At 40.5% G+C, this 23,376-nt stretch overlaps 1 protein-coding gene and 2 long non-coding RNA genes across 3 annotated transcripts; all 3 read right to left on the reverse strand.

Annotated features, from left to right (window-relative positions):
• Window positions 1–657: 657 nt before the first annotated feature.
• LOC130080371 (NACHT, LRR and PYD domains-containing protein 3-like) lies at window positions 658–7,936 on the reverse strand. Its single transcript, XM_056245724.1, has 8 exons — window positions 7,715–7,936; window positions 5,826–7,620; window positions 5,208–5,381; window positions 4,747–4,920; window positions 1,839–2,012; window positions 1,511–1,684; window positions 1,243–1,416; window positions 658–836 (listed from the first exon to the last, which is right to left on the reverse strand). Exons 1-8 carry the CDS (start codon window positions 7,812–7,814, stop codon window positions 659–661), a joined length of 2,943 nt encoding a protein of 980 aa, XP_056101699.1. The 5' UTR covers window positions 7,815–7,936; the 3' UTR covers window position 658.
• Window positions 7,937–8,458: 522 nt separating this feature from the next.
• On the reverse strand, window positions 8,459–9,512 carry LOC130080375 (uncharacterized). Its single transcript, XR_008806671.1, has 3 exons — window positions 9,301–9,512; window positions 8,650–8,736; window positions 8,459–8,562 (listed from the first exon to the last, which is right to left on the reverse strand). It is a non-coding gene; the product is annotated as an uncharacterized LOC130080375 (long non-coding RNA).
• Window positions 9,513–10,509: 997 nt separating this feature from the next.
• LOC130080376 (uncharacterized) lies at window positions 10,510–12,192 on the reverse strand. The gene is made up of 4 exons (XR_008806672.1): window positions 12,135–12,192; window positions 10,880–10,993; window positions 10,671–10,778; window positions 10,510–10,576 (listed from the first exon to the last, which is right to left on the reverse strand). It is a non-coding gene; the product is annotated as an uncharacterized LOC130080376 (long non-coding RNA).
• Window positions 12,193–23,376: the final 11,184 nt, after the last annotated feature.

Here is a 23,376-nt window from a genome sequence, read left to right on the forward strand (position 1 = left end):
CCCCAGATGTCACACTTACACCGACGATCTAACATATAGCTCTCTTTCAGGTCTGTTTGACTGGTTTGATGTAACACAGCTGAGCAAACTTGTCCAACTCACTCAAAGCACTAAATTATTATTTTTGTTGTGTTGATTTTGTTGGATCTACAAGGAGAACATCCTGTGTGTGAGGGACATTCATTGGCGTCTGAATTGTTGGTCCATCCATGAATCTGTGAGGTGGAGAGACAAAATCAGCATTTGTAACAGTTTATTTTTGCAATATGCCATTCTCATTATTGCAATGTAAATCATGAATATTATTTAAATTATAAAGTATTATACATAATGGTAAAATTTGTTGTGCAGGATTTTTATTTTTACATTTTTGTGATACTGGTATATGCAGACTAGATACAGTATTTCTAGATACACACATATAAATGTACACTTACATATTTAAAAAAGAAAAATACTACTTTTATTACTACTTTTGTCTTTTTGTTTTAGGGTGAATTGTGGCCTTATGATTCACCTGAATATTCTGGCAAACAACCAAAAGATACGTTAATCCAATCTTGTCTTATTATTTAAATAAATAAAAATTTGTATGTATAAATTATCATGGGATGTTTTATGGCAAAGCACAACTGTGTGTATGCTAAGTTTCAAACACTTACTCCAGTTTTTCTAGTTTACTGTGTGGATTCTCCTGCAGATCTGAGAGCGGTTTAACTCCTGAATCTGACAGTTTATTTCCTCTGAGATCCAGTGCTTTTAGCTGTGATTGGTTAGAGCTGAGAGCTGATGCCAGAACAGCACATCCCTGTGCCGTAAGCCCACAATATGTAACACTGCAAAGGGTTGTGCAATTATAACAATATTACTTTGAACCACATTTTCTGATCAAGTAAAAACAGACTAAAGTTGTGTGTAGACTATATATCCATCTACCTTTCAACACATTGTTCAATTTGAAAATTAGAGTAACAGTTCACTAACAACAACAAGGTGTAACCTATAATGCATTGTAAATGATCCACATGACACAAGTTACTGTTTATGGCTGTATTTTTGTTTTAAAAAAGCACAAAACAAAACAGATTGCTGCAGCATATTTTCACATCCTTCACTCTCCCTACGAACGCAGAGCTCAGAGAATCCCCAAACATGGGTCTTAAAGTAACATACAGCCAGACCATTACAAAGGGTGGGTAAATGATGGGAGAATCATTATTGGGTTAAAGACAACTTTATTACCTCAGTGACTGCAGTCCTGATAGAAGATGACACACTCCCACTGAAAGCTGCTTTAAACCTGAGTCAAGCAGGTCATTAGCACTGAGGTTCAGCTCTCTCAGACTCGAGTGTTTAGATGTGTCTACATAACCCAACATCTGACAGCTTTCATGAGTTAGATTGCAATTATTCAGCCTGAGAAAAGCATAAAAACAATGAAAAAGTTTTAGATATCCATAGTTTCATTTGTTAATTGTGAGGTGTTCACATGAATCTAGAGGCCTGTTACCATAATCTCTCTAGACGAACACGTGGGTCTTCAAACACAGGGAGCAGATCCCTTACTCCTGAGTCTGTGAGGTTATTAATGCTGAGATCCAGCTCTCTCAGGTGTGAGGGGTTTGACTTTAAAGCAGTTGACAATGCAGAACATCCTATGGCTGTAATTTGACAGTCTGATAGACTGCAAATAGTAAAGGCAAACAAACATGAACTAGTGTCATTTGATACACAGCATGTGACATTATTTCCTTAGAATCAGATTGTTAGCACCGTGTTATTTTTCTGTGGGCTGCGTGTCAATCTACTTGATTAGTCTACTTGATTAATTGTAATACCTCAGTTTCTCAAGCTTGCAGGAAAGGTTCTTTAGGCCAACACAGAGCAGTTCCACTCCTGAATCCTGAAGGTCGTTCAAACTTAAATATAAATGTTTCAGGCTTGTAGAGGATGACTGAAGTACTTGGGCCAGTGCAGCACAGCTTTTTCTCGTCAGTTCACAGCCTATCAACCTAAAAAAAAAACGTCCAGATTATATTTGTAGACTTTACGACATGACTGCTGTTTTTCATCTGCCTACTAGTAAGGGGCTGTTAAGAACTATGCACATAGTATGTGCTGCGTTCGGAAAGAAAAGGGGCTATAGCTATTGTGCCCAATTTCTCATCTGCTGCCCTTTTTAGTGTGGAGTTGATATTGATGTATTACAAAGATACAGACGAAGAGATTCACCACTCGTGTCCTGGTCTTCTCCTGTTGCCTCTTTGGTACTGGGAATACGGAGGTCAGAACAAAATGCTCTCTCCGTGTTTATAGGCAGGGCAATACAGCAACGTGCTGCCCGCTCCTCATCTATCATCCTCTTGGGTATTGGGAGTATGGATGTAATAGCAATGTGCTCCCTCTGTATTCACAATTAATGTATGGATGAAGGGAGTGTGCAATAGTCCCACTTCTTCTTCTATCGCTGTTCTGATTTTGGGAGTATGTAGCATACTATATATAGGCTGTTACAGAAGTGGAAAGCAGGTAGTGATGAATGGGCATGACTGCTAGCAGAGTCCCACTTTCCCATTGTTTAGCCCGTCCGATAAATGCGGAAGTTGCATTTTGTTTCCCCATGTAGTCATGTACGAATTAACTGTACAATAGAGGAGAATGGAGGAGGACTGACGCGCGAGCCTGTCGAGCGCATCCCCTTTTCACAGACGTCAGTGGAAAGTAACAAGCTGTTACAGATGAAGAAGGTGGGCAATCCCGCCACTTACATTTCACTTCATCATCTGTAGCTTTTTGGTTTGGAAATGCGCAAATGGCAGCTATATGAACATTTTACTGAAGACAAAGTTCCCCACACTTCCAAAGGCCAAAGAGAATGAATAAGAGGATCCAGCCTCAAACTAACTTAAGATACAGAAACACTAGTACTTATAGTTTTATGAATAATCAGTTGATGTCATTCCTACAGGTTCTGATAGGTTAACAATACAGATAATTCTAGCAGCATCATCCAAACATGGTATAGAGGGTATACATGGTACGGAGTGACTGCAGTCACGCCCACTGAGTGGCCATCTTGTCTGAAGACACCGTCGTAGACAGGCATAGAGGCGGCCATCTTGCCCAAAGACACAGGCATAGAGGCGGCCATCTTGTCCGAAGACACAGGCGTAGAGACTGCCATCTTGCCGAAGACAGGCGTGGAGGCGGCCATCTTGTCTGAGGACTCTAGAACGGCGGCGGCCACCTTTTCCAAGGATTCACGGGCTGGGGCCGATGTGGGGACTGCCCACACACTCAAAATCGCTGTGGCGACTATGATGAGTGCTCAGGCTCGGCAGGCATGAGGTGAAGAAGCTCATGCTCGGCAGACATGACGTGAAGAAGCTCTGGTGTAGAAACCTCAGGACGGGAAGGTACTGGAACCACAGGACTAGCGACCATTATGGGTAGAGATGCAGGTGACTGTGGTGGGCCAAGCTCCGTGGGCACTGGATCTTGGTGTGTGGTGCCCCTCCCCAAAAAACTTTTAGGGGACATGTCCTCCTTAACCTCACCAACCGTGAAAGAGGAACCACACAAAAGCATCCAAAAATTCAATGAGGGACCCTCGAGGACCATCACGGATGAGCTTAGTCTGGTATTAATCATTGAATCCATAACAAAAGAAGTCAACGAGAGCATAGTCAGGAAGGCCAGAGAAATTTGTAATGTTTAAGAAGTCCCCTCAACACTACCCTCAACATTACAGATGCTGATAGAATAGATAATACATCCTGATGTTAGTGGCATATGTTGATAGATCCAATGGGGATTATGGGGGAAGCATCACCACAGCTGGAGCAAGCAAGGACACATTGCAACAAGCGTATTGCTGTAGCCAATTTAACAGTGTATGGGATCTATTGGGGGAAGCTTACACCCCTAGCAACAGCAACATCTTTTGGCAGGGGAAGCATACACCCTAGAGCAATTATAAATCACCCTAGAGATTCATACATTAATTTCTTATTTAAACAAAATCCTGTCATCCAGCCCTTCCTCTTTCATCCTCATCACCAAAAATGTATTTTAGGTGGACAGATTAATACAGTACAAAGAACATAAAAAAATTAGGATGTTGGAAAATAATTTTGTATTTTCTGTTAACCAAATGCTTTATAATATTCACCAATGCTTCAATGCAAATGAACAAGCGCACCAGTATTTTTTGCGTAGTGACGTGTGTGTTCAACGAGTTGAACATTTGTGCTAAATCTGCGCAGATTTGGCTTAAAAGAACTTCCCCAGTAAAGTGAGTAAACATAATAAGTAAGCTGCCAAATTGGCTGCTTATTTGACAGCGTTATCCGCCACAGTTGATTTTTACCCGCATTTGACAGGTTGGCGGGTGTTCGTTTCAAACCCTGCCACCAAAGCCGAAGTTGTTCTGACTGGCTTGGTGGGCAATGTCAGGGCCTTTAGGGACGATGCTGACTGAGGTAAGAGATAGCTAGCTAGCATCTCCTCCACCTTAGGCATTGCCCCATAACCATGCTCTTTGTGGCCAACTATTGAGGAGGAGTGTGATGTTTGTGCACTGTGAACTCGATAGGGGACCGGTTTCTTCCACAATCTCGACACCTCAGTGTACGTAACCTAGACAGTTTTTAAAGTGAGTAAAACATTTGCCACTACTATTGTACCCAATAGGAAATAATAGTTATATATAAATTAGTGCCCCACCAATTACATAGTAGAACTTACCTTAATGTTTCCAGTTTACAGCTTGTATCTGTCAGCACATCAGAAAGCATTTTCACACTTGTATCGTGTGGATTGTTGTGTGTCAAATCAAGTTCAATTAAGTAAGACGGGTTTGATCTCAAAGCCGAGGCCAAAGAGGCACAGCCTTCTTTACCAATGCTACAATTGAAAAGTCTGCAACAGCAAGAAAAAAAAGAAAAAAATCACAAATGAAATATGTTAGTTGTTTCTCCTAGACAGCAATGTGATAAAATGGAGGACAAATGGAGACTTTTGATGTTCCTTCGGAGTAAAAACCCTTCAATGATAATTTTATTTACATACCACAGCACATCAACAGGTTTTGAGACTCAATGCAATGACGTATAGTTTGTAATCTAGCAATTAGCAAGCAGTTTGCAATTTATGCCATTGTAAATCTCTTCAACATCCTATACCATCAGTTTGAGTCTACTTCCTACCTCAGTCTGTCTAGTTTACACTGAAGATCCCCCAATCCAACAGCAAGTTGGTTTATTCCTGAATCCTGAAGATTGTTAGAACTCAAATCCAGCTGTCTTAGACATGAGAGACTTGAACTAAGAACAGAGGCCAGGCCGGCACAGCTTTTCTCTGTCAAATTACAACACCTCAATCTGAAGGGAAAAGATTCAAAAGATTCACCAACTATATTTGAAATTACATTACAATAAACCCTTAACTGTTTATCTCATCTAAGTCCTAAAACTTGATATGCAAAGGTATGTGAATGTATCAAGTTACATGAGTACTTTCACATGCTACTGCATTCTGAAATGTGTCCAAATACAATTCATAACAATGCAAATATGCACTGTATTCTCAGATTTGCTGCAAGGGTTGCTAGAGTTTTCTTTTGGAAGTCAACTATCATGGCAAAGGAATAATTTGAAGAGAATCTTCCTATGCAAGTTAATTAAAATTAGTTGACATATTTACAATTAGCTATATGAATAATAGTACATCCAGTTTACGTATGTACAACCGGACTGCATGTTTGTAATATGCTAGACAAGAGTACACATCTGTGTTTGCGTACTTGAGTAGAGTGAGATACCTACAGAACTGATCGAGATGCTTTGATTACTGGCAACAGTCTCAACAGTCCCTCATTCGAGGTCATGCTCGGATGAATGAACTTTGCCAAGTCAAAAACATCCAGTTCTTCAGCAGATGTCAGCAATATGTAAGCCAAAGCAGAAAAACGTGAAGGAGACAGCTTTCCACTACAAAAACCCTGTGAATTTATGAATTCCTGCACTTCCTCAACCAGAGAATCATCTTTCAGTTCACTTAGGCAATGGAAAAGACTTATTGCCTTCTCTGCTGAAGGGTGGTCCCTGATTTTTTCCTTGATGTATTGACGTGTTTTCATGTTGCTTTCAGCATCGCTCAGCACCTCAGTCAGCAGCTCCTGAAGAAGGGTCTGATTGGACTCAAGTGACAGTCCCAACAAGAAGCGAAGAAAAAGGTCCAAATGTCCATTGTCACTTGCTAAAGCCTTATCCACAGCACACTTCAGAAATTCATGCATTGATAGTTTTTTTAAAGTACTCATGATTTTAGCATTTGTCGTCTGACTGAAGACATTTCGCTGCTTGTTGACAAACACGAGGAAGGCATACAATGCTGCCAAAAACTCCTGCATACTTGCGTGTACGAAGCTGAAGACCCTCTCCTGAAGCAGTCCTGCCTCTTCTCTAAAAACTTGGGTGCAAACTCCTGAATACACAGATGCAACATTGAGTTCAATGCCACATTCCTTCAAATCTTCCTCATAGAACAATAAGTTACCATTGTCAAGTTGTTTAAAAGCCAGCTTTCCAAGCAACAATGTGGTCTGGTTATCCGACTTAAAACCTTCTTCGGAAATCCCATCGTATTTGTGACTCCCTTGCTTGATCTGGAAAATTAGGAAGTATGCGTACATTTGTGTCAGGGTCCTGGGAATTTCACTACCATCAGAATCCCGAAACATCTTTTCAAGAACTGTAGCTGATATCCAACAGAACACTGGGATGTGGCACATGATGTGAAGGATCTTTGAAGACTTCAAGTGTGAGATTATTCTGGAGGACAGGTCTGGATCACCTATTTTTTTCATGAAGTACTCTTCTTTATGGGAGTCATTGAAACCTCGTACCTCGGTTACTCGGTCAATGAAGTCAGGAGGTATTTGACCTGTTGCAGCTGGTCGTGAAGTTATCCAGACCAAAGCAGAAGGAAGCAAGTTCTTGCAGATGAGGTTTGTCAGTAGGACACCGATTGAGACTGATTCTGTCACACTGGAGCAACTCCTGTTGTTTTGAAAATCCAGAGGAAACCGACATTCATCAAGTCCATCAAAGATGAAGACTATCTTGTATTTGTCTGAATGTAACACTTCTGCGTCTATTTTTAGATTGAAGAAGCGCTGAAGAATGTGTATCAGACTAATTTTCCTTTCTTTAAATCCATTCATTTCACGAAAAGGAAGTGGAAATATCATCTGGACATCCTGGTTGGCTCTCTCCTCAACCCAGTCCAGGGTGAACTTTTTCACGGACACTGTTTTTCCAATGCCAGCAATTCCTTTGGTTAGCACGGTTAGGATTTGTTTAGTAGATCCGGGAAAAGCTTTAAAGATGTCGTTAGCCTTGATTGGTGCATCTATTGTGGCTGGATGTTTAGATGCCAGCTCGATCTGTCTGATTTCATGTTCCCTGCTGTGCTCACTGCTTCCAACATCAGTGATATAGAGCTCTGTATAGAAGTTGTCAAGCAGAGAGGGGCTGCTGTGCTCTTCATTCCCCTCCAAAATGCACTGACACCTGTTCCTCAACATCCTCTTAAGCTTACATGTCCAGATCAGGTCCTCTGTGAAGTTTGACGTAAGATGTAGTTATAATTAAAAAAAATACTAGATCATTTAAAGATTTAAAGATCCACATGAAACCACTGAGATGAATACCATTTAGAACATTTGACCTTAATTCCTTCTGAGTTCTGAAAGAAAAAACAGGTATGTAAACGCAATTAAAAAAAATCATCATGATGTTTAATGTTGCCATGTTTTATTTGTTGATAATGTTAAATAACTTTATATTAAATGTGAAGTGTGTAATTCTTCTAATGTTGCTCATATTCCAGCTTAACTTTGCACAGTAAGTGTTTTTTGTTAATGTTGCACTGGCAGACATCTTGGAATTATACTGACACCTAACAGCATAAATTACACAAAACTAAACATTTCTAGTTCACAATAACATTGAAAAGGAGCTTTATTCACAAGCCATAAATTACACACTCTACCTCTAAATAAATAATACACACCAAAAAACTAATATTTTGCATCATCTGCTGTATACCTGTATGTTATTTCAAATTAGTCCAATCAATACCATTGCTTCCTGCACATTAGAAATTCTGGTGAAGGTTTTTCAGTGAAAAACAACTTAAATATGTGTCTGTTCTACACAAGACTGTACTTACTATATAATAGAGCATAAGAGTCTTATCGACCAACAGAAGGTGTGTAACTAATTTTAATTTTGGGTGAACAATCCCTTTAAACTGATGTCAAACCTTGAGGCACAACGCTTCTCTTTTGCCATGTGAGTGAAGCAGACACACTTTTCTGAAGACTAATATAAATATATGCTTTAAAATGCACCAAAATAATTTGTGTTTACAAACACACTAAATAGTTTATAATTGTTTAACACATTGCTTCACATTAACACATACTTCAGTTCTGTGCGTATTGGTTCTCTTCTGAAGTTGTTAGGATCGTCCATTGACTGCGTTTGATGAATCGGCCTACAGTGAAGAAATTATTTAATGGAGGCAAAATCTTATAACATAATTCATGTTTGAGGCAGTATTCCCATGTTTATTGGGTCTCACCTGTGTTCAGGGATTTCCTTTAACGGGGAAGATTGATTCCCGAGAGACACTTGACTCGGTTCAGCATGTTCGTTTGGTTTGTTCAAACTACAAAAATGAATGAATGAATGAATGAATGAATGTAGTTCAGTGCTAACACTTTAGGTTGGCTGTTGGATGAATGCAGTGCATATATTAAATTAAAAAACAACTCAAACCTTAAAATACCCAAGGCCAGGTCCAGTAAAAAGGTCAGTTAAAGGTCATTGTCACGTTAGTGTAGTTTTTATGGACTTTTAGTTTGTCATGTGTCAGTTGTTCAAGTGTCCCGCCACTCATCAGTTTCCATGGACACTAATCAATCATCACTGCTGTTTGTCATTATGTTCATTACCATTGTGTATTTAAGTTCCTCACCTCATCTCCCTCATTGGTTTTGTTTGTGTGTTTTGCACACATTACGCTGGTGTTTCATCTCTTGGATTAATAAAAAACATTTATATTGTTATTCCTCATCTACCTTCTTCTTCCCTTGGACTAAGCGTGAGAATAATTAAGCAAAACAACCACATTATCATTTTATCCATTAGCCTTCAGTCGCTACACGTGCAAAAACGATTGACAATGTTTGGGCCACTTATTCCACATTTGCTGATGTCTGTTTACACATACTTAAGTTCTGTGCGTATTGGTTCTCTGCTGAAGTTGTGAGGATCATCCATTGGCTGCCCACTTTTCATTGATAAACCGCTTGGCAAAGAGAAGTCAGAGGCCGTGCGATGAATCTGCCTATAATGAAGAAATGATTTGGTCAGAAGCAAAAGCATCCCGTAACCGGGTTTGCAATGATAGAGTAATTAGTACTGAGCTCAACAATGATCTAAGCCTGACTCCATGCATGAGGCGGCCCACTCCATGTAAAATAAACAGCTTTAATTAGGCTACTGAAATGACTTGATCTTATGTAGTATTAACATATTTTTTCATGTAAGCATTGAGTATTGTGTACACAAGCACAATCTTACACTGAATATGCTTTATAGCCCCATTACATTAAAGGTTGTTTAAGGGGATAGTTCACCCAAAAATGAAAATTAGCCCATGATTTACTCACCCTCAAGTCATCATTGACTTGCCATTCACTCTCATTATAAAGCTTGGAAGATCCAGGGCATTTATTAATATAACTCTGATTGTATTCGTCAGAAGGAAGAATATCATACACACCTATGACTTCAGGGTGAGTAAATCATGGGCTAATTTTCATTTTTGGGTGAACTAAAGTGAGATTGAGATTAAGGTGAGTGAGATCGTATTAGTTCGTACGAATTACTTACCAATTCGCCAAAACGCACTACCAAAATGAACTGCCATGAAATTGTGTTGTCCTCTCACAGTCATTATGGCTTCTGAAGATATTTATGGTAGATTTATGGTGCTCAACACTTTCATGCCAATTCATATTTTTTTAAATTGTTGTATGAATTCATATGATCTCGTTCGTGCATTTCTTTGCGATCTGCTTACGTCCTACTGCTGAGAGTTAGGTGCATGCGTGGAAATCATACCAAAACAAATTGGTGCCAATCTAATCACATACAGAGTCGGCAACTTCCTGTCTACTTTTGTAGTATTGACCAGAGCAAACATTCCTCAAAATGTCTCATTTGGTGTTTTACGGAAGAAAATAATTCGAATGGGTTTGGGATGACATGATGGCAAGTGAATGATTATTGATATATAATGAAATTATACTCCTGTATTCCTTTAATTATGCAACATTATTCATATTTGTTGATAATTATAATTATTTAACACATTGCTAACATACTTCAGGTCTGTACGGATTGGTTCTCTACTGAAGTTGATAGGATAACTCATCGATTTCTCAATTTTCATTGACAAACCGCTGAGCAAAGAGAAGTCAGAGTCCTCACGATTAATCAACCTAAAATGAAAAAATGTTTTAAAGGAAACAAAATTGTACTACTTGTTTGAGTCAGTTTCCACAAGCGTATCAGAGATGGGGTCTATGAGCTCACCGGTGTTGAGCGGTTTTCTTCTTCAGTGTTAACAGACCAGACGAAGGCTCGTTTCCCAGTGACACATGACTTGGTCCCGGTGAAGCAGGTTTATTTGGCTTTTTCAAGCTTTAAAAATAAATCCAGAGCTGGCACTTAATGATATGTTTTATGATGTGTTGAATCAAGTGCATATATAAATAGGTGAATAAACATGAAACAGCTCAAACCTTAAAACATCCAGTTCAACCTCAGGCCCTCCGTCTCCACTCATTTCACTGTTGGACTGACTAGTCATGTCTAGTCTAGATTAGCATACAGGTTTCATTTAAACATCCTTTAACCTGCGACAACAGATCTTGGCAGACAAACACGGATGTAGATCACCACTGAAAGAGAAACCAGAGACAGAATCCTTTCACAAAAAGGCTTTTTGCGTGACAACAAATAACATTAAGACTTTGAGAACTGATTGTTGTTTTCATGACACAGATTTGTTCCCACAATGAAATGAGTTTTGGGTTTAGCATTTGTAAAATCAGACATTGTTTAGAAAATGTATTTATGTTTCATTATATATATATATATATATATATATATATATTAGTGCTGGGCAACGATTAAAAAATTAAATCGCGATTAATCGCATGATGTATCGCATTGTTACGCGCAAAATTGAATAATGAATTCTAAAGTAGTGTATTGCGCACTTTTGATTTAAATGTACTGCTACAAAAGTGCAATAACATGTGGTTTGCAAAAACTTTAAACAAATAAGGTGCTTTTATACCAGCAGTAGGCTATTCCCTTTACACAGTATCAATAAAATATTTCTTGTAAATCTCAACTTAAACATTAATGTAATCAAATCAAATATTTAAACAAAGCTATTTGCCACTGCCAGGGCTTTACCTTTTATCTAGCTTGTTAAAAGAGTCCAGTTTTCTTTTTCTTTTTTTTTCTCAACAGGTATCTTGTCGAGTCGATGCTTGTTTGTGTGGGTTATTTGCTGGCTGACCAACATCCCACCCCTCCTGTGATCATGGTTTGACTGTAGCCCTATGTGTATTCAGAGCCAGCGAGCAACGGACTTTCAAAATAATAATAATTAAAAACTGCGTTAACGCGCGATAAAAAAATTGTCGGCATTAATTAATAAATGCGTTAACGCGATAATAAGCACTAATATATATATATATATATATAGTTTTCAACACCTAAAACTAATATATTTTAATGTTTACCTTAGTTGAACATGTGAAAGACATAATTTAACAGTGTTAAAGTATCGTTGATTGTATAAAAATATGTAAAAAAAAAAAAAAAAAATGCATATTATAGTATATAGGTAATCATTATTACCCCGAACACACACAGGTCTGTCTGAGTTTTAAGAGCCATGATACTTTTAAATGTATGTTGTTACAGTATGTTATATAAACTGCATAAATGTATACAAAAATTATAATCATATTGTATACTCACCTCACAATACGGATTTCTGCTTATGAAAATACACACATTTTAGCTCCTGTCGGTTCCCGTTTCTCTGCTCTCCAACTGTTAGTGAGTATGATTTTTCTTGTCACCTTTTTCTTGTTATATAAAATGGAATGCAGCTCTACTACATTTTACCTCATGAACCACGATGAACAAAAGCTTATCTTAAAGGCACAGCCCACAATTAAAGCATTAGCAATGAAAGATCAACTCGCCTTCATGCCTCTTTTGAACTTGTGTGAACTTCCTCCTACAACACTGATATGCCTAATACTATAAATGATGAAGTGTATGTGCCAAAATGTGCAATGTAACACAAAACATCCTGCAATTGTCTCTATTAAATTGGACTGTCAAAATGTAAGAAACTTTTATGTAAACTTCATTTAAAAATACAAAATAAAAATAAAAACATTAGAAAAATGTTTCAAATCATGTACACACACATGAAATGAAGGCTCCAGTCATCAGCAGCAGTGTTGTTACTAACTAAAACTGAAACTATTAAAAAAATAGTTTTCAGTGATTGAAGTTATGCTGAAATAAAATATAAATATTAGATGAAAATCTTAAACTTAAAACTAGAAATGTTGCCTTGGCAGCTAATTGAAATAAGTTGAAGTACTACAATTATTAACACTAACAACTGAAATAAAAATATTTTAATAAAAATAATGAAAACATAACAAAACTGTGATGATGCAGCAAGGAAGAAGCGGAGAGAGAATCCAAATGCAAGCACTTTAATCAAACAAACAGGTAATCCAAAGGAACTCAGGACAGGGACAAGAACAGCAAACAACTTCAACAACCGACAGCCAACAACTGAAACACAGGGGTTTAAATACACAGACAAACAAGCTAAACAAGATAACAAGGGGGCGTGGTTAATTAGAAACACATGGGGAGACTAATCAAAACGGGGAACAGCTGAACATGAAACAAGACACATGGCAGGATAACATGACAAACAGGGAATCACATGACAGACAAGAACAAGGAACAAAACACAAAACCCACACCGTGACATAGCCCCTCCCCTATGGGCGGCTCCCGACGCCCCTTAGTACAAAAAAAACAAAACAAAAAAACCCAAAATAAAATAGTTCAGGAGGGTGGTGAAGCGGAGGTGGTCTTGGGGGAGGGAAGGAGGGTCAAGTCTGTGCAGGGGGCAAGGCAGTTCAGGCGGCCAGGGCGGTGACAGTCCATCGGGCGGCCAGGGCGGAGACGACTCCTCGGGCGGCCAGGGCGGTGAAGACCCCTCGGGCGGCCACGGCGGTGAAGACCCCTCGGGCGGCCACGGCGGAGAAGACCCCTCGGGCGGCCACGGCGGTGAAGACCCCTCGGGCGGCCACGGCGGAGAAGACCCCTCGGGCGGCCACGGCGGAGAAGAACCCTCGGGCGGCCACGGCGGTGAAGACCCTTCGGGCGGCCACGGCGGTGAAGACCCCTCGGGCGGCCATGGTGGAGAGGACCCTTCGGCTGGCCATGGCGGTGCGGCCTTCACAGTCCCATCCAGGGTCCTACTGCAAACATTCACTCTTCACTGCATAAATTATTAAATTAGAGCAGTGAGTGATTTTCTCTTTTTCTTTTGTTCTTTGATTACCATTATTGACAGTTATTAGGCTGCTGTCACTTTAAGACCTGCCGCTCATAATGTAGGTCTGACATGCATCCCATTTTTTCGGACCTCTTTTAAGACTGTGCTTCAACCTAAACTGGCATTTTGGCATACTTTTGTGTGTTTCTGTCCGTTCAAAAGAGTAGAGAACTCAATGCGGTTCTCGTGCGCAGTCTGAAGCAGCTTTCACAGATTCAGATTCATTCTTTATTGTCCTCGATAGAAGAAATTTGTTTTCACAGACTGTACCAGGAGCAACATTCAGCACGCATAATATGCACATACTGCAAAAAATACACATATTGTACACATAAATACACATATTTCTTATGGGGGTAGCTGTCTGTATCTGCGGCCTGAGGGAAGAAGGGTGAAACATGAGTTGAGAGGGTGGCTGGGGTTTTGTATTATGGTGTTCGCTCTACGAATGGTAGCAGTGTCAATGAGAGCCGACATGTTGGGAGTGGGAAGACCAATTATTTTTGAGAAAATGTTAGTGATTTTAAGGAGCTTGTTTCGATTGGTGAGAGAAAGCATGAAAAAGCAGATGGAACAGTACAGGAGGATGGGTTCAATGACACTACGGTACAAGAGAAGCAGGAGGTGTGGTTTGACTGAAAGAACCTTGAGTTTACATATGACAAATAGTCTTTGTTGGCAGCGTCTATGGATGGCTGTGATGTGATAATCAATTTATTATGCCAAATAATGGCAAAGTACCTGCAACTGTCGACAATTTGAACTGACTGGCCATTGATGGGACATGGAGAGTTTTTGGCATGTGTGCAGGATGAGATCCTGACATCAAAATTGTTCAGGTGAACGAGTTGGGGACGGGGTCAGTAGGTGGAGGAGTGCTGGCTTTCGAAATGATTCCAGTGCGTGTTTGCGATTAAATGCATGTTATATTTCTTCTTGAGTTTGAGGTTTAGTTGGTGGGTCATCCGTCGTCTGGAGTTTTGACTAGGATAGCGGTTGTCATACAAAACTTGATGTTTCACTTATTGTCTCAGTTTTTATATCTAGATCGCCATCAAAAAACTCCAGTCTGTGCATGCAAATGACCCCTGGAGTTGTGCAGTTGCGTCCTCTGACCACTGGGGGATGCTGTGAGTGGGTGTTTTTCCCTCTTCAGCATTTGTCTAGATTGCGGAAGCAACAAGGTGATGTTGTGGTCCGCGGAGCCTAATAGGGGATGCACACGAGTGGTATAATCATTGGGTGCTTCTCAATATCCCTCCTCGTCTCCTCGCTCCTCCGTCCTCCATCCTATGACCCGGAAACCAATCGAGCTCAGCCATCTTGAAGGACATCTCAATTCTCTAATTGCACCGCGAGGAGGCGAGGATCGAGGAGCGAGGAGGCTTCCAGAGGAGCTATGAGCGAGGATACACAGGTGTACCCTTTGCGGAAGAGTTTTATCGACTAAACATGACGCACGTATCAATTCTCCTCCCCCTTCACATCTGTCACAATCATTTGAATTTATACTTTACTTTTGTAGTTTACATAAACCACACAACTCACATAACAAGGTCTTGCTTTATTATTATTTATTATGGATTTCTTAAATAAACAAACTTTAACAACATAAGGGCAGATCCTTTGAGCACTGCTGATGACGCTGTGAAGTGACGCTCGAGTGATCAAGTATTCCAATGTATAAAAAAACTTTCATTCGATTCCTCTGTCCTCATTTTCTTTCCTTGCAGCCTTCCCTCGCGTCCTACAGGGGGTGGAGCTGAGACACGAGGAAAGGAAGCGAGGAAAGGAAACGAGGATGCACAAATAAGAAATGAGAAGCGGCGTATGTATGACACGCCAATTCGTATTTCCATTTTTGGCGTGCTATCAACACGCATAATCGCTTTTCAGCGTGTTTATCAACGCCTTGACTTAACGTTACATTACTGTATATATATAAATATATGACCTACCCCAACCCCGTCCCTAAACCTACCCGTCACTGGGGTTAATACCATTTATGAGTCTTCCCCTACCATCCTAGGAAAAAAAATATTGCTCCACAGATGTAGATATTAATTTTGCTTCGTTTCGCTCGGACATTTAACGGCGTACACATACACGCGGAATCACTCGGACGTTTAACGGCGTAGACATACACGCAAAAGATGACGGTTCGTTTCGGCGTGGACATACACGCGGATAGCTCAAAATGCGTATAGATAACACGCCACTTGACTTGAAAGTGGCGTGTATGTTTACGCAAAGTCATGATGTCATGTTGGTTTATATGCTCCCATAACACAAATCCAACACAGTTTCCCTGTGGGGGAATCTACATACTGTTTAAAGGATGGGAGGACACTGTCCCACCTGCAGCTATTAAAATCCCCTAAAATAAACACTGGAGTATCAGGATATTTGCTCAACATAGCATGAACACTCTGGGCTGCTAGCTCAGGTGCCGTGTTGGTATTAGCGCCAGGCAGTAAATAAACACAGCTGGACCTGGAACACGTCCTACCTTCCCCAGCCCCCCTATAGGTTCTCTGTGCACAAGTCATCTGTGTGTCGTTAGACAGCAGATTCACAGATGCGTGCCAGTACCGCACTTAGTTCTCTTTTGTGGCTTGAATGGTTTAAAAGAATTTGCATGAATGAGAGTGCGATCATATAATGCGTTAGTTATGACAGCCCTAGTAAAAAGTAGGGGTTGCACAGTCAACTTTAAAGCACCTCTATTATGCTATTTTAAAGGTTCCTAATTTTGTTTTGGATGTCTCCTACAGCAGGTTTACATGCATCAAATGTCAAAAAACACTTTAACTTTCTCATAATATACATTGCACATCACCACATTTTCGACGGAAACAAAACACCCATTGCCATAACTGAACTTCAGCTCTGGAGGCTTCCTAAAGCTCAGCTATTGCACACACTCTAAAGACAGCAACGATGGCATGATTGATTTTACCATATCAATCAACTAATCGTTCAACCCGAACCTCCATCGCAAGGACGACTTGAGAAGGACATTTCTCGGTGAAACACTACTCAGTTTAAGGAACATTATGAGATGTTGCGTCGGCGTCGTCACGCGCACACACACGCACACACCACCCGCTCGCTGCCAGTGAGTGCAAGCACAAAAAGTAGTCCCGGCCCGCGCGTGTAGCCTACCTGTCAGATACCCCGCCGCCAATCAAATTACGGCGTATCTTGTACTGTCGTCGTCCTGGCCGTTGGAATCGATCCAAATAGCAGCGCAAAGATCCAAATGCAGCGCAAATATCAAAATAGCAGTTCAAATGAGCTTGCTAAATATTGGTGGGGACAAATTTGTCATCTCAAAATATTGATTGGGACTAGTACCTATAGCGTCCCCCCCCTAAACCTACGCCCTTGATACACATCAATAATTAATCATACTTACAGGTTGTGATTCTGAGGAGCATGTTGGTCCAAATTAAGTGGGTACTGCCCATCTTTAATGGATAAGCATTTTGTAAATCCCATTTGAGAAGCAATCGTCAAAAGGTTATACTGCTGTTGTATCGCTGTGGTAATTTTAACCACTGACTCTTCACATCCTCATCCTTTGGAAGTGAAAGAATTTGCTTTTGCAGAGCAGAAAACCGCATCTTCTCGACATGTACACAACACAAACCAGCAGCTAGCTACAGCGTATGAGTTTTCTTGTTGAAAAGGAAGGTGCAAGCCAGTCCAACAGAGGGTGCTAAAAGACTGTATTATTATATGACTGCCTGAAATACCATTATGTTCTTACGCGGAAGTCATTTTAGTTTGTAGTGAAGCGACAGGCAGAAGGAAACCAGGACTTTGAGTGGGGATTACTGTGGATGAAGACGGCTCGTGCTCCATCAGACAGGGACTTCAGACAAGATGATGTTAATTCACGCTGCCAAAGGACTCCTCCTGTCCATCCCACACCATATGGTGATTCGCAATGAGAAAAACAGAATTGTGTTCAACTGTTCCTTTACCCATCAAGGAAACAAATTGAAACTGCTCCTGTCTGGTTCCAATTTGAGCTCTTCCCTGCTAGGCATCCTGCTGCGATTCAGAGAACATTCCACAGCTGTCAGCAGTGACATTAAAGGTATGAATGGGGACAAACCACTCTTACGGTTCCTGTGGCGTGATATGCCGAGAGACAACCCTCCTAGTGTGTACGAATGGCAAGTCCTGCCATTTGGGACAACTTGCTCCCCATGCTGTGCAACATATGCACTTCAGAGGCACATCACTGATGACAGTCAAGAAGGAGATGATGTGCGTGATGCTGTCAAAAGACACTGCAATGTGGACTATTGGCTCCAGAGCTGCTCTTCCCCTGAAGCAGCCAAAGCATCAGTCAGCAAGTTGAGAGCCAGCTATTGGCTAGTGGAGGCTTTGAATTAAGGCAATGGACAAGTAATGTCCCAGACGTCATAAGAAACCTTCCCCCATAAATACTGTTGCAAGATATTGACCAGTGCCTCAACCAAAGTCAAATGGACACGCAGGAAACTGCTCTGGGACTACGCTGGAGGTGTGGATCAGACACACTGACATATAAGTCCCATTTGTTGGAAGCAAGCCCTACAACCATGAGATATCCCTCATGGTTGTAGGGCTTGCTTTACAGGGTGCTGGCCAGCCAGTATGACCCACTTAGGTTCATCACCCCTTTCACAACAAGGGCCAAGAATCTTGCTCAGCTGTAGTGAAATAATAAGAGAGAATGGGATGACCCACTGTCCCCTTGTGATATCCTTGAAGCTTGGAAAGAATGGGAGAACTCCAACATCTGGAAAAACTTAGCTTGCCTCGCTGTTATGTAAGCCTTAAACTAGACCACCCCAGCTGCACCAACAAAGTCCACTTCTTCTGTGAAGCTTCAGAGCGGGCCTACGGGTGTGTCAGATATCTGTGTGCTGAGGATCTACACGGCCAAGTTGAGTTGGCATTCATTACTGCCCAATTGCGAGTAGCTCCCAAGAAACAACTTTCAATGCCCAGGCTGGAGCTATGTGCCGCTCTCACTGGCACTCAACATGCCCAAGTTTTGCAAAGGGAACTAACAGTGAACATCGCCCGAGTTATCCTGTGGACAGACTCAACGACTGTTCTTAACTGGCTCCAGTCTGGTTCCTACCACTTCAAGGTATTCATAGGGACATGAGTTGCTGAGATCTGGGAGCTGACTAAAAACAGAGACTGACATTATGTTGACTCCTTAAACAACCCAGCTGATGACATCGCAAGGGGAAAGACCCTACTGGAGCTGGAAGGTGAAAATCAATGGACCGAAGAACCTTCCTTTCTGTGGCTCTCACCTAAACATTGGCCAAATAGCCCAACGGTTCCCAGAAAAGAGGATTCAGAAGACCTACAAAAGCCTATTTCTTGCCTCAACACTGTCACAGACACCTGCCCCTCCCCTCCTGACCCCAAAGAGTTTGAATGTTTTGCAGACCTAATGAAGGCCACTGCAGAGTATCCGCACAAGGCAACTCCATCTGATTAAAATGGGCCTACAGCTGAAACACATCAGAAAGCAGAATTGGAGATCCTAAGAGATGCTCAAAGAGAGAGTTTCCCAGAAGAGACCCAGTGCCTTTCTGCTGGTAAACCAGAACCATGATAAAGAAGTGCACATCATTTGTGTTGGTGGAAGACCACATAGATGTATCCAGCTGGAACCAGAAATGGTTCATCCAATTTTGCTGGATCCAAAGCACCCAGGATGCTCATTTGGCATTTTGACAAAGCACACTGGTTCTGAAAGACTCCTTTCTAATAGCCCTGAGGAGGTTCATTTCTCACAGGGGCAAGCCTGCTGAATTACTCCGACCAAGGGAATAATTTAAAAGGAGGTGAAACGAAAAAACCCTTCATTGCAAAGTAAACTCACCTGGCTGAACACCAGATCTAGTTCATCTTCAACCCCCCTAATGCACCGCACTTTGGAGGTACCTGGGAAAGGGACAGTTCCATAAAGACAGCCATGAATGCCACCCTACATGCCCAAACTGTGACTGAGGAAATGCTCAACACCATCCTCATTAAAATCGATGGAATCCTGAATTCCAAGCCCCTAGGTTACGTCTCAACTGATGTGGCTGACCCAGACCCAATTACCCCAATCTTCTTTTGATGGGGTGGCTAGATCCATCATTGCCACAAACCATTTACCATGATTCCAATCTACTCAGTCGGCGGTGCTGGAGGGCCTTTTAAGTACTTGCTGACAGATTCTGGTCACAGTTCTTGCAAATCCGGGAGAAAACAAACGCAAACAGACACATATCCCCTCCAACCAAACACAGTGGTGCTCATATACCCAGAGCACTATGGCCAATTGGACGGATAAGCAAGGTGTTTACAGGAGCTGATGCGTACAGCAGAAGTTAAAATGAATGACCGTCCGGACCTTTGTCAGACCTGTCACCCATCTGATCTGCCTCCCTGCTATCTCAGATGATGAGGAAAAGAATCCCCAATAACTGCAAATTTGGGGGCGGCTGTTGAAAAGTAAGGTGCAAGCCAGTCCAGCAGACTGTATTATTATGACTGCCTGAAATACTATTGCGATCTTACGCATCATTTTAGTTTGTAGTGAATAGACAAGCAGAACGAAACCAGGACTTTCAGTGTTGTTTACATAAGCCGTGTTTCCACTGAAATTACCCGTAACAATTTGTCCCAGGAACTTTTTTCCCAGGAACTTTTTTTTGCCCCAGACCGGTTGCTTTCTAAATTTACACCACGGCCTAAAGTACCGGGAAGATTATGCAAATTAGTCTGGTGACGTAGAACTGCACACTCCCAGTCTGCACGGACAGTAATCATTTTTGAGCAACACGTTAATAACAAGTATGGAGGAGATTCAAGCTGTGCTGCTTTTGTTTGTGATGTATTGGTTTACTAACGAGGTAATTAACAAAACGGCAGAAAAGAGACCAGCACTGATACAAAAGCATATTCAGAAAGCTCGTAATGCTTGATATAAAGTTAGACAACGTATGTTATCAGCTATTGTTGACCGTGTTGTTGACCAACGTATGTTATCAGCTATTGCGGACATTGACCGTGAGATGGCTGGGACAAATGCGTACCATCGGTCAGAAAGAACAAGATTGGTAAGAAATGAATCCATCAAAATAAACCAGAGTTGTGAATAATGTTATTATCTAACTTATTTTTTTGCCACTTTTGTGTGTTTTAGATATGCGATTACTATCAAATGCGTCGTGTTTCTTGATCGGTTTGGATACACAATAGAACAACGGGATGGTGGGACAGCATTTCCGGATGTCTAAGGATACTTTTCTGTACCTCTGTCGTCGATTGCAACCCCAACTGGAGAGACATGACACAAACTACCGACATTGTGTACCCATTCAAAAAAGAATCGCCATTGCACTGTGGAAACTTGCGACCAACTCAGAATATAGAAGCATCTCTCATTTATTTGGAGTCGGAGTTACTGTGTGTCACTGTGTTCACGATTTCTGCTCATCTGTTGAGATAAGGTACTCATGCAAGAAGTTATCCAGTTACCAAACAGTGAAAAGTTAAAAGAAATGGCGGCGTATTTTGAGCACAGATGGGGTTTGCCACAGTGTGTTGGTGCAATTGATGGATCACACATCCCCATTCTTGGACCAGAGGAGTAGCACACAGAGTACTTCAACCGAAAGGGCTGGCATTGGATCACAGGCTTTTGTGGATGGAAGGGGGAATGTTTTTTTAGGAGCGCCAGGGAGCCTGCATGATGCCAGAGTGTTGCGTTTGTCAGGATTGTGGGACCTAGTGGATAGGGGTTTGTTACTACCTGATGTAACAAAGAATATTTGTGGACATGATGAGGGGTACTATGTCCTTGGTGATGCAGCCTATCCTTTGAAGAGCTGGCCGATGAAACCTTTCACAGACAACGGACGACTGACACCCCAACAACTTGTGTACAACCAGAAAACAAGCAGAGCCAGAGTGGTGGTTGATAATGGTTTCGGCAGACTAAAGGGCAGATGGAGGTCTTTGCTAAAACGATCAAATCCTTGGTGATAGCATGTTGTGTTCTGCATAACCTCTGTGAAATGTGATGAGTACAGAGAAGAATGGGTTACGGGTACATTCAACCAGCCTGACGGGGCACTGCCATCCACTGTAGAGGCCGAGGGTCTAGATGCACGTACAGGTCTAATGACGTTTTTGACTACAATGTAGTAAACTGCAGTATCACTGGTTACAGACCAGAAACTTTTTTTTTTTTTTTGTTTAAGGGAAAAACAACAAAAAATGCTTTTTTTAATGCTGTATGTGTTGTACATTGTTTTTGCTGCGTAACACTTTCTTTTTGTAAATAAAAATTATTACTTCTGAATCATGCTTTGGTTTTCTTTTATTCTGTTATCACCCCCAATTTGTACAGAGAGAGCATAAATGATATGCCTGAAATAAAATGATTTCTGCTCATTTGTCCTTGTTAACCAAATTATCTTCATAAAGCTGACACTTGAGTCAGTGAATATAGAAACATAATGCAACAATTTTTTTTTTTTTTTTTTTTTTTTTTTTTTTTTTGGGTCTGTAATAATAAATATAAAATGTAATTTCATAAGTGACTGTTATCAGGTTGTTAAACAAATTACCTACACTCTGCTTATTTTAACCTGTGCACTTTCAACCTGGTTTAAATACTGAGCTTAGTGATGTATAATGGATACATACTTCCTCAGAGCATTGTGAATATTATTACAATGTGGAATGTGTCTTTTTACATTGTAATATTGTAGTATATACTTAGCGATATAGTTTGAGTGAAATGTTTTAACATCTAACCAGCACTTCAAACCTTACCGTATGAGCTTTATCATGGAAATGAAAAGGCACTTGATAACAAGAAAGTGACATTTTACAAACTTTATTTAACACAAAGGTAGCAATAAATTATGAGAACAGTAAAATATTACTGTGCAAAGAAAAACAAATACAAATGTATTTTTGAACAACTGGACAAACTCAAAGAGAGAGAGAGAGAGAGAGAGAGAGAGAGAGAGAGAGAGAGAGAGAGAGAGAGAGAGAGAGAGATGCACCACTGGATCTAACACATTTAAAAACTATGAGATTTATTATAGACCAAAACTGGTAAGTAGGTTGGTAAGTAGGCCTAAGTAAAAAAAAAAAAAAAGATAAACGAAAATAGATGCATACAAATAAATAAAGATACATACAAATAAATAATAAAAAATGAATAAAGATACATAAAAAAATAAAGATTAATACAAAAAGTAAGTAAATAAATAAAGATAATTAAAAATATAAATAAAGATAAACAACTAAATAAATAATAGTGAAAAAATAATAATAATAAAAATAAATAATAATAATTTAAAAAAGTAAAGAAACAAACTCGTCCAGTATAACTATAGAACATTTATCACTAATAAACTCAGTCGACCCAATAATAAACAGAATGCCTTATATACACCTTTCTTGAATATTTTAATTTAATGAATTTAAGTTAACTGTTTGGGTCCGCAAACTTTTTTTTTATTATTAAATGCTTGGAGAAAAGAAGAGAGAGAGAGAGAGAGAGAGAGAGAGAGAGAGAGAGAGAGAGAGAGAGAG

The sequence above is a fragment of the Rhinichthys klamathensis genome, unplaced genomic scaffold, assembly GCF_029890125.1.
Source record: "Rhinichthys klamathensis goyatoka isolate OS25496 unplaced genomic scaffold, OSU_Roscu_1.1 h1tg000033l_1, whole genome shotgun sequence".
Lineage (NCBI taxonomy): Eukaryota > Metazoa > Chordata > Actinopteri > Cypriniformes > Leuciscidae > Rhinichthys > Rhinichthys klamathensis.